Source organism: Macrosteles quadrilineatus, unplaced genomic scaffold (genome assembly GCF_028750875.1).
Source record: "Macrosteles quadrilineatus isolate MER2022 unplaced genomic scaffold, UCM_ALF_1.0 Scaffold_9__3_contigs__length_116548681, whole genome shotgun sequence".
NCBI classification, from domain to species: domain Eukaryota; kingdom Metazoa; phylum Arthropoda; class Insecta; order Hemiptera; family Cicadellidae; genus Macrosteles; species Macrosteles quadrilineatus.
Genome location: NW_026542602.1, coordinates 107439075 through 107452432, shown reverse-complemented (window position 1 = coordinate 107452432; position 13358 = coordinate 107439075). Strand labels below are relative to the sequence as shown.

Here is a 13358-nt window from a genome sequence, read left to right as displayed (position 1 = left end):
GACAATTTGGAAACACCCTGAGAATAAACAAGCTAACTAATAACTCAATAACTCAATAACTCGTTTATTAAACCAAAGTAACAAATACAAATTTGCATTAGTCATGTCAAACAAAATATATCTTTACGTCTAAAATTTTCAGTAGCTTGCTTCAAATGTGCATTTTTTTAATGATTTTCCCCACTCTATATATTGTTTTTGACGACAGAGATGTTTATTTTATATGTACGTAATTCATGAATAACATGTCTATGACTAAAACAAAAGGCTCGTCATTAAAACACAAGTAATTACAGATGAATCACGCAATAAACTAATAGCCTCATCAAAATAAAATATTTTGCATTTCAAACCATTATTAACATTCGAAACCATTGCAATTCGTAATTACTTTCGATTAAGTTGTATCATTACATAAAATACACAAAAAATCATACAGTTTAATGGTACTCACAGAAACTAGATATAAATCAGCAAAATTCATTAATTTACCTTGTGTGTTTTTATGCTTTAAAATTTAATTACTGCATTTATGTATAGTATAAGTGAGAACTATATTATATAGTACCCGTTTGGGAAACTGGGAATTCCCTTAGTTGCTGATTCGCAAAAAGGCTGTTTGATAAAATTTCGTTTTGTTATTGCAAGTTATTAAATTTCAATATGACCATAATACCATTGTATTGTTGTAATTAGGAATATCATCAGCATCCGCAATACAATTTAAAATTACATTTAGCTCAGTAAGCATTATTAATTTAAAACACTTTCAGTTCAACCCTTTCAGCAGGTCAAACTTCTGCAACCGAAATTATACTTGCAAATTTGATTGGGTACGAGTTGCAATGTTAACTACTTTGAAGCTTGCGGTGATTTATTCTAATTGTCTAAACGCTCAAATGATTAAACAACAGCATGTTATACTACTTATAACTAATAAAAGTTATACAACGGTTATTATTACGTTAAATTTTAAACATGTTCAGTAAAACCCCGATTAAATGCAATCAATAAGAAACATTTTACAAAGGTTACAATGTTATTAATTGATGTTTATGATTCAGAAACTGTTGTTAAAAATATTATGACCGTTTAAATGTTTGATTTGTATGTGATTTTCAGTTTAAGTTTCGTTCCTGTATGTTGAAACTAAACCAATTGTGTAAGAATACTGTTTCAACTGCAACTTTGTGAGGGTTTCTAAATCTTTCAGCCTCCAAGTTTTTGTGACAAGATTAAATGAATCATTCTTGCTTGATAATTTTACCGTCACAAAACTATATCGCAAAAAGTGCACGCTTTTGAAAATATAATATAAGTGTATTGCTTTATGTTAAGCTGCCAGTAAACCTTGAAGTACAGTAGTCCTAAATGAGCGGTAAATTTTATTTTTTTTTGCTAAGTGAAGGCGTTTTATCTCTTGTTGAACGTCTATGGTAAATTTCTTAGTATCAAAAAAAAGAAAAATTAATACGTCCTTAACTGGTGAAAATTTGCATCTATATTTTAAGTAAATCTTAGGGTGATAATTGTTACCAACGGCACTATTTCCTTCGCATTTAACATATTTATAAACATTCTATTGTTTACGGTTAAAAAGTTAGTGAAACATAAAACAAATTTATGATAATTTGTTGGCAGAAATTAATTAATTGATTTGCTTTTGTTTGGTTTGGAAACAGAATTTTAATAGAATGACGTTTCCCACTAGGCAATGAGTAAATAAATCGCTATTACAATTTTTAGACGTATAATAAACATGTTATGTATTTTCTCAAAGACACATACATGATTATAATTTTTCATTACCGGCATTTACTAGTTATTGGGACAGCCTATAGCTTTTAACATACTAGTTATATATCTGCTATATAAATCTTAACTTTGTCAAATACAAATTGTCAGTTGGAAATAGAAGTGAGTTCAAGAGAAAAAAGTATATTTAATTATGATTTGTCATGCAAAGCCTTTTTACCATGTTAAATTTTCCATTTCAAAAATGTATTACTGTGTTATAAAATGAAACTACACTATTACATTTCTAAACATGCTATCTAAACATTTATCTACCGTTTCACGTTTTAACACTTTGAGTCACAATGTACATTGCAACCGTTGAGATCGAAAACACAATGTTTAGAATCATCTTCTCTGAGACTTTGGCAACCTCAAAAAGGATCTGTACTGAATTATTCAAATCCAATTCTGTTTTATCACAAGTGAATTCAGTCTTTACGATAAGTAGACTTTTCATGGAGAGTTTATAAACTTGAATTTGGGTAAAATATGCGATTGTTAGTTAGATGATGTATAAAAAAATTAATTATTTATTTTATTTAATAATACATTTATTTATTTAATATATTTTAGTGCAAAGCTGATTAGCTTATAGCCCTCACCTGAAAATAAAAAGTTTCCTGGTTTGAGCCTGAGAGAAGTCAGTCTTTCATTTTTCGTTCGATACTTGGCTCAGCAGTACTTAATCATTTAACATGAAAAAATGGTTTTGGCTATACAAAATGTTAACTTAGTCAGTGACAAGGCTACCCATATTGCAATACTCAATTTTACTCTCAACCCCCATTCATTTTTAGTTTGAAATACACACTTAACAATAAAATGCTGTTATCTATTAGTTGAACTTCGATAACAGTGATAAATCTTTGTGGTAAAACCAAGCGAGGAAAACAAGTGGCAACAGAGATCTGATAGTCTTAAACCAGCATTGTGTTTTTTTTTTTTTTTTTTTTTTTTTTTTTTTGGGGGGGGGGGGCGATACGCCATTTCTGAGGTACCGTGTCCGGTTTATCATCGGTACAACATTCACGGTAGCTCAGATGAGTCCTCTTCCCTGACATTATTATTTCATTTAATCTTAATAAATTTAACCACACTGTTTATAAGGCCTTCCTATCTTCCATACAGTACACATAGGTTGAATAAAAGGATGAACGCTTAAAAACACATTTAGCAAATATAGAGTATTTGTGAAGCAACTGTTACTATAGGTATTTTAACAATAAGTTTGGTATAAAAAATATCATCTATAGTCACTTTTGATAGGTTGAAGACGAATCATTGTTCATGAATTATAAATGCTTCTTTCGGTTAACGTCAATCAAATTTAGACAAGATAATATTGAATATTCTCTTTGTTAGTTCAAAGAACTCCGTGTGACTAACAACTACCCTGTTAAATTCATTAAAAACGTTGTTTATTAAAAATAGTAGGTGAACCACCTAGGGAGAGCATATTCATTCATGAAAAAAATTGTTTGAAAATTAGCTATTAATTGTTTTTGGGCTTAAAATTTACGGTTCCGATGGACGGGGTGTAATGTGAAGCTAACATACCCTTGATTCAGAATTGGTCACATTTTACCGAAGGCTTACGGATACCCTCAAATTTTCTTCTCTTAGTACATCAAATGTTCAATCTGTTAAGTACATAAAATACTAGAGAACTGTTTTAGAAATAAATTGAATGATTGTAATAATAAATACAATGCCAGCTTGATCTTTACGATTGTGTGTTAAATTAAATACAGTACCTTCAAGTCGTTTAGTGCTACTTTTCGAACTTACTATTAACTAACACTACCAGTTTCTCTTAACTAAATTCTACTAGAAACTAATCTCGAACTTGTATGGAAATGCTTACCTTTACAAGAGACATGTAAATACGGTTATGACACGCCAGATGTAAGATAAAAATCTGATTTGAAATTTAAATTGACACGCACTTTTTAGAGCATTAGAGATAAGGGAAGCCGGATTTTACAGAGGGGATTTATTTAACCAATTAAAAGTTGGGAAACTAAATGAGTTAAGGCAACATAAATCAGAATGTATATTATACTTCAATACTGCTAAAACATTTTAAATTAAAATGTATTCCAAAGTTATGGCAATTTATAGGTTGATATACATTTAATATACTTTCCTTTAAACAATTAATTTATTTTATATTCAATTTACGAAATCTTATACATTCCCATTATACCCCTTAACCCAACAAACTAATCTGCAGTTATATAACGATTTCTTGTCAACATGTAACGATATTTCTCGGTTAATCATAGCCCTAACAAAACTATATAAAAAAATAAAGTTGGTAATAATTATCAAACACATTTTACCCTCTTTTGTACGGTTTGACTAGAATTAACCTATTTGAAACCACATTTTATATTCCTTATCCCATCAATACATTTAGATACAAATGTAAAAGAGAACGACATACTTATCGTATGACCAGAATACACTCACGATAAAACCAAATTGGACCTGAATTATTCATTAAAGATCTCTTTTCATGAAACAAAACCCTCAGAAGACGGGGTTGTTTCTAGGTTATTTTGTTACAAATGTCTCGTTGATATTCATTGTTTATCAATAGTCACACAGAGAGAAGTACTAAGAACACTAAGAACAACATACCAAGATTTCAATACAGAAAGACAACGCTTAATTACAATTCGGTAAGGATAAAACTAATTTGACTGTGGTGTAATGAATTGTAACATGGTATTTAATTAAATACTATTCGATTTAAACTTTTTAAACTAGCATTATATGTGTAACTATGTTTCAATATACTTTTGTTTATTATTTACCAAGACTTTTGGAAAAGTGATATATATTTTGTCATACATTAAAACGTTATTAACGATGTTTGTGAACAGCTTGGTTGATGAACTAGGCTAATTATGATTTTCTCAAATTTAAAAGTTAAGTTGTGTGTATTGTTTTTTATGCAAATATGAGTTCCAAAATAAAGAACTTGTAGTATCTTGAATACATTTAGAACCAAGCTTTATCTAAATAGAGAGTTTACGTGGCTGAGAATATTTTACTAGTCTTTGCCACATTGATCAAAATATTTATTTCAAAAGCCAGGATTCCCATATGAAGATATATGCAATTTCGCACATATATCCATGTAATACACGTATCCAAGAACTGATGGCTTAGTCAACTATTGTGGGTTTGACTGCGTAACCAAATCCGTTATATATCGGTTTCATTTCTTAGAACTGCCACTAACAAAACCATATATAGGCCTACTACTGTTCATCCTGCTTAATCTTTATAATGAATTTAATCGTTTACCACTTGATATGCTGGAAATGTTCCATCACAGTCCTGATGGCAAATTATTTAGCAAAGTGGAGGTTAAAAGAGGCAATAGCCTTTTTCAGGAAATTAAAATTACTTTATGACTACTTAAGATAAAACTAACATAGTATTGTGAAAATATTATGATGATTTATTTGTATATGTGAGTTAATCATCATAATATTTTCTTTTACTTAATCGTGTTATTTAGGAAATTAATCATTACGAACAAACTGTGCTCTTTCCTTCGACCTTTTATTCTTGTTTTATTCCCTCAAAAAACAAAAAATAGTGGTAAAAAAGGATTAAAAATAGTTTACACCAAAAGTTTTGCTAAATTTATATTACACTTATTGTTATTCGTATATAATTGGCACTAACCTATTCGCTTAGTATTACAAGACACTTAGTTTTAATAAAAACACTAAAAACCAACATCTTCACGTTTTCCATGTGTAAGATATGCACTGATCTTGAGAAAATATAAGTTATGGTTCAAGGTAAAAGATAAAGAATAATGGTTCCTGAGAGCTGCTGGCATTATGTGATAAGTTCCTGTCAGTCTTGAATAAAGATCCGAAATTTATCACTTGGATTTATACGTGGGTAACTGTAGGTTGGTGTATTCAATTTACTGTACCTTCCTGAATACGTCTTTAGGGTGTTACAGGTTACAAAATTATGCTGTAAATAAATGTTTACAGTCACAAATACTCTCAATAAACAAACATTTACAAACCTTCCAAAAACCTCACAAACGTTCAACATCTTTTGGTAAAAATTTTAGTTTTATTTTTGTTTCTACTATCAGTTAATAGTGAGTAACTAAGTTCTTTACTTTTAATATTTCGTAAAATGGCTTAAATGTCGTACAAAATTGTGCTCATCATTTTTTATTCCTAATGTAGCACCTACCCAACAGGATGTATTACCTTATACATACTAAGGCTGTGTTGTTGACCACTTGTATCTTTTAAGGAATAAAATTAAAAAGATTTTTAAATAAAACTTGGCAGGTGACTAAGGAGATGATGTTCACACTAAAATTTATCATCAATTTACTCTTTTACGGAGTAGTAGGCTCTTTGAAGAAATCGCGTACAGCCATGGAAAACTTTTTCTCCCAAATACTGCTCTGTGTTTTTGAAGTCGGAATCTAGAAACATCAATTTTGCTTCTGCTGCGTATATTTTAGCTATGAAAATCTCCTCTGGCCTTTTGTAGCTCAATGTTTGACCAGGGGAGGAGGTTATATACTGCCCAATAACAGTATATACTATTAGCCTTCTAAAGATTGGCTTACAATGTTCAAAAGGAGCGCCAGATGTCATGGCTCTCAAGGCAGTTTCTTGTAGCCTAAGTACTCCATCACATCCTGAAGCCGCAGAGACGTATGCCGTACGGTAGGACTATGGAACATTCCGTGAAAATGTTTATAAGCTACTCTTCAGTCTAGCTTAAGTGAAGCCTCCCTTATTCTTATGGGTAATTAGACAGCGAAAATTATCAAACTTAAGTACCGGGTAGCATGTAACTTATGAAAAAATCTTAGTACTCAATTAAATGTCCTTTTAACTTGTTTAAAATAAGTTACGGAAATATAAAACATTTTTGTGTTTTAGCTGGAAAATCAATATTTTTACTATTGGTTTGAAAACGATTTTAGTCAACAGAAAACTGAACCTATTCGTATTCTACGGTCATAGCGTAAAAAGAAACCCCACAGTATTTGAAAGTGACTTTGAGCAGTTTTTTACGGTTTATTGATATGATAAACTGCGATTGATATGAGGTGATTTTCTGTTGTTGCAGAGACCAGCCCGTGTGATTGCAGCCCGCTCTCTAGCGTTGCAGTAGCCCTGGTCTTTCCTTTCCGGACTATATAACACCTTAGGTAAAATAATCCCATCACCATTAAGTTGAAGATATGTTAAATGATTTAACAGTATAGGTACCTAATGATCAGGTTTTTAACCTCGAGAAAATATATCGCCTTCGGAACTGAGCTAGTTGTCCTTGATCACTGGTCTTGAGTAAATAATCCATGCCAAAGACACAACAAAATCTTCGTCAATGACAGTCATTCTCACACATACATCCAGATTATAATACACTGCTTGTCGTCCCTGCTTCAGTGTATTGTAATACACGTATTTGTCTTGTATCAAATACACTTGTATCATATGTGTTATTAATAAACTAATTTTATAATACATAATGAGAACTTTGAATGTGTAAAAAGGTCCGAAGAGACAAAATTGGGAGTGTTTTGTTACCTATATTGATAATGGAGGGAGCAATTCCTGAATTCTGTATTTTTAAGATTATGTAATAAATTAAATTATATGTTAAGAATTGTTAAATTATTCGTTATACAAAATTATCACATAATAGAATAACTAATTTTGTAGTTGACTAATCCAATAGTTCTGTTTGGGGTTGTAGCCAAGGACAATTTTTATTTATTTATAATTCTCTTTTAGTTTAACATGATAAAGATAATCCTTACGCTAAACGTAAATAAATAAAACGGAATAAGACTTAGATTGATTAATTGTGATTCCTATCTTTGTTTGGATTTAATTTACTAAATTAAACTTTCCCTTTTAATATACGGTGACGTTGATTAACTTTGAATAAAAACTATTGTGATGTGTACAGAATTGTATCAAGTTTGGTTTAAATTCGTTTTCCTGTTTAAAAGAGGGTACAATAAACGAAACTTCTAGCGCTTAAAAGCTTTTTAAACTGTTGAATGTCAACAATTGACAGTGCATAATTAGGCATAATTAAATTTCTTCTTGCTCATGTACTGATATCTTTTTGACTACTTAAAAAAAGTAGACACCAGAATCCGCCGCCTTGTCTTGGTAGTTAAGTATCTGAGTATAAGCTATGACTGGTTTTTACTGCTTAATTAAGCAACGATTTGCAAAAGACGTACACTAATGTCTAGCTAATCTATTTGGCGAGGAAAAGTCCATTTAGCCTATTACATTACTTCCAAAATATTTTGTTTAACTTATGTTTATATTGATGTTCACCGATGGAAAAAATACTTACATAAGGAAATCCACGCAACTAAAAAAAAATCATAAAACTCCACTAAGGTTCGCTAAATTGAGGAAGTTATTCCGTCAGTACTCGGCATGATATAGAATTTCTTTTCCATTTGTATCTTATATATTTTTATGTTTTTTCTATCCACTAATATACAGCTAATGTGAGAAACCTAATAAGTGAAGTCAACACTGGCTGTCCATATTTTCTTTCTACTGATTATTTACATATAACTACATTTTACATGAACCTTTTTGTAACTTCCAAAACCTATTTTAGCCCCATTCCGAGACTTTTTAGATAAATAAATACTGAAACTTACAATAAAACATGATTGAGATAAGATGCGGGATGACTACAAGGACAAAATGATTATCATTCTCTACAGTACCTATCAGTTTGCCTGTATAGTAGTCACAAACTGTATTTGATTCATTGAAGTGTCGATTGTATGTTTAGATGGGCTCAATGAGGGCGTACACGGTGCTGATGTGGTTGCTGATACTTCTGGTGACGGTTGCTACGGGAAATGTCCCAGTCTATATGAGGGACAAACCCAGGTCGATACGGGGCTTCAAGAACCACGCACTGTCCACGGCTCGCGGTTTCGGCAAGAGAGCAGACTCCGAGATGATCAGTCCTGACATGCAACCTACTAATGAGGCCAACAGGTAAACTTGGAAACCCGAATCTTGAGGATTTATAATTGGATGGAACATCCAGTGTGGGACGACTTTGATTTGTTTTCGTAGCATCCACTCTCTGGACTATAACTCCTCCACATAAATCAATCGTATGAAAAGCTTCATTAATCCATAAATGTAAATCTAGGCTGCTAATATGATTTTACAATGAAAATCTGTAGGTAAAATTTGCATTTACTGATGCCTATCTACCTACGAGGAGTATATATATTTTTTTTGTATCAAACATTTTTGTTCACTCTAGAATGGGTTAAGACTTTCCCCTATAATTTTGTTTGTCTACCTACACTTCTTATTTAATACTGTAAACAGTTCTTTAGTTATCGGGAATGTAAGATGGCAACTTGAATGGATGCTTAGAGAGGGTTTAATGTGTGTGAAGTTTGAATAGGGTGACCACGCAATTCTTGCTATTCTCTAGTTCGCTCCGATGTGTGAAATATAAATTAATTGATCATATGATAGTTTGCTTTTTAAGTACACATTTTTTTGCGAATAGAATAAAGGGACAAGTAGTTTTTTCTACATTTATAAAATTTAATGGTTATCGATATTTGTTCACAGTTTCCCAGCAGATTGGTTTGCAGATGAACTACAAAATAACGGAGAGCTGGCACGACTAATAGTTCACAAGTTCATAGATTCGAATCAGGACGGAGAGCTGTCTGCAGATGAACTGTTAAGGCCATTGTTTGAAAAACCACAAGCTATCCCATATAAGTAAACCCACGACTAAAGCCTGGAGACACTGGAAGGCTTCGAACAACTACAAGTTATCTTTTATTAGATTTAGATTTTTATTGTTCCAATATGTTACTTGGACAAATTTATCACGGAAAGTATGAAAAAAAAACATAACGTAAGGAGAGGTATAGACATAAACTAGTTAATTTGTTGTATAAATATGACCCTTGCACTAACACTTTGGTTTGAAGCGACTTTTTTTAATTTGTTTGGTTAGGTTATCTTTAATGGTTATATTAAATGGAAGGATAGCCATATTCTTATATTATTTTCTTACCTATAGTTCAACCATTTTATGCTGTGTATACGGTAAACCATGTCTAACAGCCACATCAGTTGCTTAGTTGCAGGTTTGTGCTGCACAAGTATATGCAATATAGAGTATTTGTAAAGTAACGTCTTAACAAAGAGCGTTACTTCAATTTGATTCTAATACAAAAAATCCTCTAGAGCATACACCTTTATTTAAAACATTGCATTTTACCAATAAATAGAATAGTATATTTCATTACTAGGACCGAAAGTGGCATTTTCCGGAGCGCGCTCAAGTTTTTGTGTGAGGCGAAGCCGAACACAGGAAAATCCAATTTCACATGCGAGGCGAAGCCGAGTATGTGAGAGCTATTTTCACGTACGAGGCGAAGCCGAGGACGGGAATAATGGAGCAAGAGCCGGAAAATAACTTTCGGTACGAGTTATGAACGATACTTTTCATCACGACGCAAAAATACACAAACACAGAATAACAGACCTCAGTAATATTACAACTAGTTTATTTCTAAATTATTTATTTTAAACATCAAAATAAAATCTTCTAAAAGGAAACCTTTGTATATTTCTCGATTAATCTTTTTTTAAACATAAAAAAAATCCAAAGGGAACCTACTTAACAATCAAAAAATTAGAAGTTTATGGTTATGTTTATTGTACAGTTTTCATTGTTGGAGACATTCACTCCTTCGTTTAAAAGTTTTTTCTGAAGTTCTTGAATCGTTGAAACGTTTGTAGTGGTCGTGTTTGTTTCATCAACTTTTCTTATTTTTCTCTGAGGACATTCTTCATCTTCTGAGTTGTTAAACACATGATCAATGTCAAAAAAATCTATTTGGCTTCCTGAATGTGTTTTTTCTACAACATTTCTGTTTGTATTCTCAGCAGCTGTTGAACTCATTGCATGCGGATTTTAAAACAGTTTTCTTGACAGTTGTAATTTTCTTCCAATGGAATTTTCTATGTAACTCTCTGCGACATTAGAGGATTTCCAACCTCCGTGTGATTTAAGGGCAAGTAAATCCCCTCCTCCCTCAACTAGCATGGTGGCTGAGGTACGCCTGAGGGCGTGTCCAGTATAGCGCTCCGGTTCGTCTAATTTAAGGTATTCTGCTACCTTTTTTGGGATTGAACTGATTGTGTGACCCCCTACATTTTGTCCCACGCATTTACCCTTCCTGTAACCAATTAAAAATCGGTTACTTTTCATTTGTCTGGGGCGCAATAACAAATATTTGCGAATCAAATCACATGGTCTATATGGACAGTTGTCATTGGTTATGGTAAAACTGCGTTTAATGTGTGTTTTGCCATCGTTGAGAAACACGACAAAAAAACTGCCATTGTCTGTAATATCTTCTACTTTTAAATTTATAAGATCGTGGTTTCGACAAGCTCCATAAATACCCAGAGTTAGGATGACCTTGCTCAATAACCATTCATTGTCAGGAGCGTTAACCATGAATCTTTGAATTTCGTCTTCAGTAAAAACCTTAGCTTTTGTAGGTTGATAACCCACTGATTGACGTTTAAGAAATGCTAGAGATTTGTTAAATTTTGATACATCCACATTTTCTTTTAATTTCAAACCACTCTTTATCATAGAAAATTTACTCCACAACGTTGTTGGTTTCATGCTTTTAGATTTCTCAGATAAATATACTAATAAAACTTCGTCACTTACATTCTTTGGTAAAACATTGTGTCCTTGGCACCAGTCCATAAACTTCCTGAACTCCTCATTATACCTCTCTCTCGATTTCTCTGGAAGGAGGTTTTTGGTTATCTCTAAAGCTTTCTTCGATAAATCGTCCGAAATAATAGACATATTTTGGCCGCTTTTAAATACGCACTAAGCTAAAAACACAGCAAAACAAGCTTATGCCTGTTTATGTTTACATTTAGATTGTCAAACAATAAAAACAGCTGATTCAAATCATTAAATTAAACTGTAACAAAACACTAGCGCGCGTAGTGAATAAATGGAGAACTAATTGAGAGCGACGAAAGTAAATTTAGAGCGAGGGAAAAACAGCTGATCGATTTTTCCTCGCCCTAAATTAGAGCTTGGGAAACGGCTACTTTCATTGATGTCAGCTGTTATCGAAAATAGTTACTTTCGTTACGGAGTGATGAAAAAGAATTATTAACAAATTATCTAGCTTTTTAAAATATTACCAAAGTCAAATGGTATCCAGAATATTTCAAACCTCAATTTTACAAGCATATAGCATTTTTGGAGCCAAATTCCTTGAAAACACATTTGTTATGTTTATTTAGCTGTTTTAGTAGTAAAATTGGGGTTCCAGTTAGCCAATGTTAACTACTGTTGAATTGGTCTTGTATTAAAAGTTATTATTTTATAAATCAATCGAAAGAACGCTAGTTGTTCAACCACAAGGAATAATTCTTTGGAGAAACATTAATTTTAAACTTATTGTTAATACAAATAGTAATAGTAGTATTTTATTATAAAATAATTGCTTTTCTTATCAAAAACCCTTACCTCTCTTATAGGCTTAATGATTTCTTATCTAACTTAAATTGTATGAACAAACAATGAACATATTTGATCATCTTATAGTGTTGTAGTGTTTTGAAACATTGTTTGTACACCACAGTTTAGTGACTGAAGCTGTCTCCAGGCAACAGAACCCCATTTTTGGGTCGCGGGTTTTGAGCGACTCTCCTTTGAGCCCACCGACTTGGGTCGTTCAAAACCCCTCGACTCCTGTAAATAGTCTCTATGTTTTATTTTACTATCAATGTTGAGGTCAAAAGATGTTTACATAGTCTATGTAAATGGAGTAATTGTTTACAAATAAAATTCCATTTTACCGTTACCAAGCTGCAGAATTTTGACTTTTTATTCCCTACAAATCTCTTTATGTAGTAACAACAAAGGTTTATTAATAAACAAAGGTTTTCAATCACTTACGAATGTTTCTTTTGAGAAGACGTTATGCTGTGTTGAACTTAACTTAAGTAAATTAATAGCATTGTAATAAGGCAGGTGCATATAAAACCTTTTGTTCGAAATCTACTATTGGATACATTTGCCATCCATTTAAACACAGTGCAGAGCCAAATACTAACCAGTTCTTGCACGTTTCTTACCAAAGATCAACTACACCAGCCCGTAAATGTATTACAACTGGTTTTGAGTAGTCCAGACTCAATTAAATATAACCTTAATAAGAAAACTTTTTGGAAATTGGTTTCTTAGACATGAGGAGGAAAATGTAAACGACTTTAATTATGCTGGTTATCTTATGATTGAGATCTAAAGAGTCACACTAGCATGCCTTACATATAAATAATTTGTACGTGCTACGTACACTAAGAATTAGTCCAAGAATGAAACATAACAGAATTCTGCTCATATTTAAAGCAATAAGTACAATGGGTTAAACACATCTATCTTAAGCATACGTTTATTAATAATCATTCTTAGGTTCAAAA

The 13358-nt window shown here is 32.0% G+C and overlaps 1 protein-coding gene across 1 annotated transcript in view; it reads left to right on the top strand.

The window, feature by feature from the left end:
- Positions 1 to 12744, top strand: part of LOC129004399 (allatotropins-like) — a 45547-nt gene extending 32803 nt beyond the window's left edge. Inside the window, exons 2-4 of the mRNA XM_054432968.1 lie at positions 6931 to 7012; positions 8638 to 8849; positions 9447 to 12744. Of these exons, the coding sequence (XP_054288943.1) occupies positions 8638 to 8849; positions 9447 to 9606 (372 nt within the window). The 5' untranslated portion in view covers positions 6931 to 7012 and the 3' untranslated portion in view covers positions 9607 to 12744. The remainder of the gene's footprint in view (positions 1 to 6930; positions 7013 to 8637; positions 8850 to 9446) is intronic.
- The last annotated feature ends 614 nt before the right edge of the window (positions 12745 to 13358 follow it).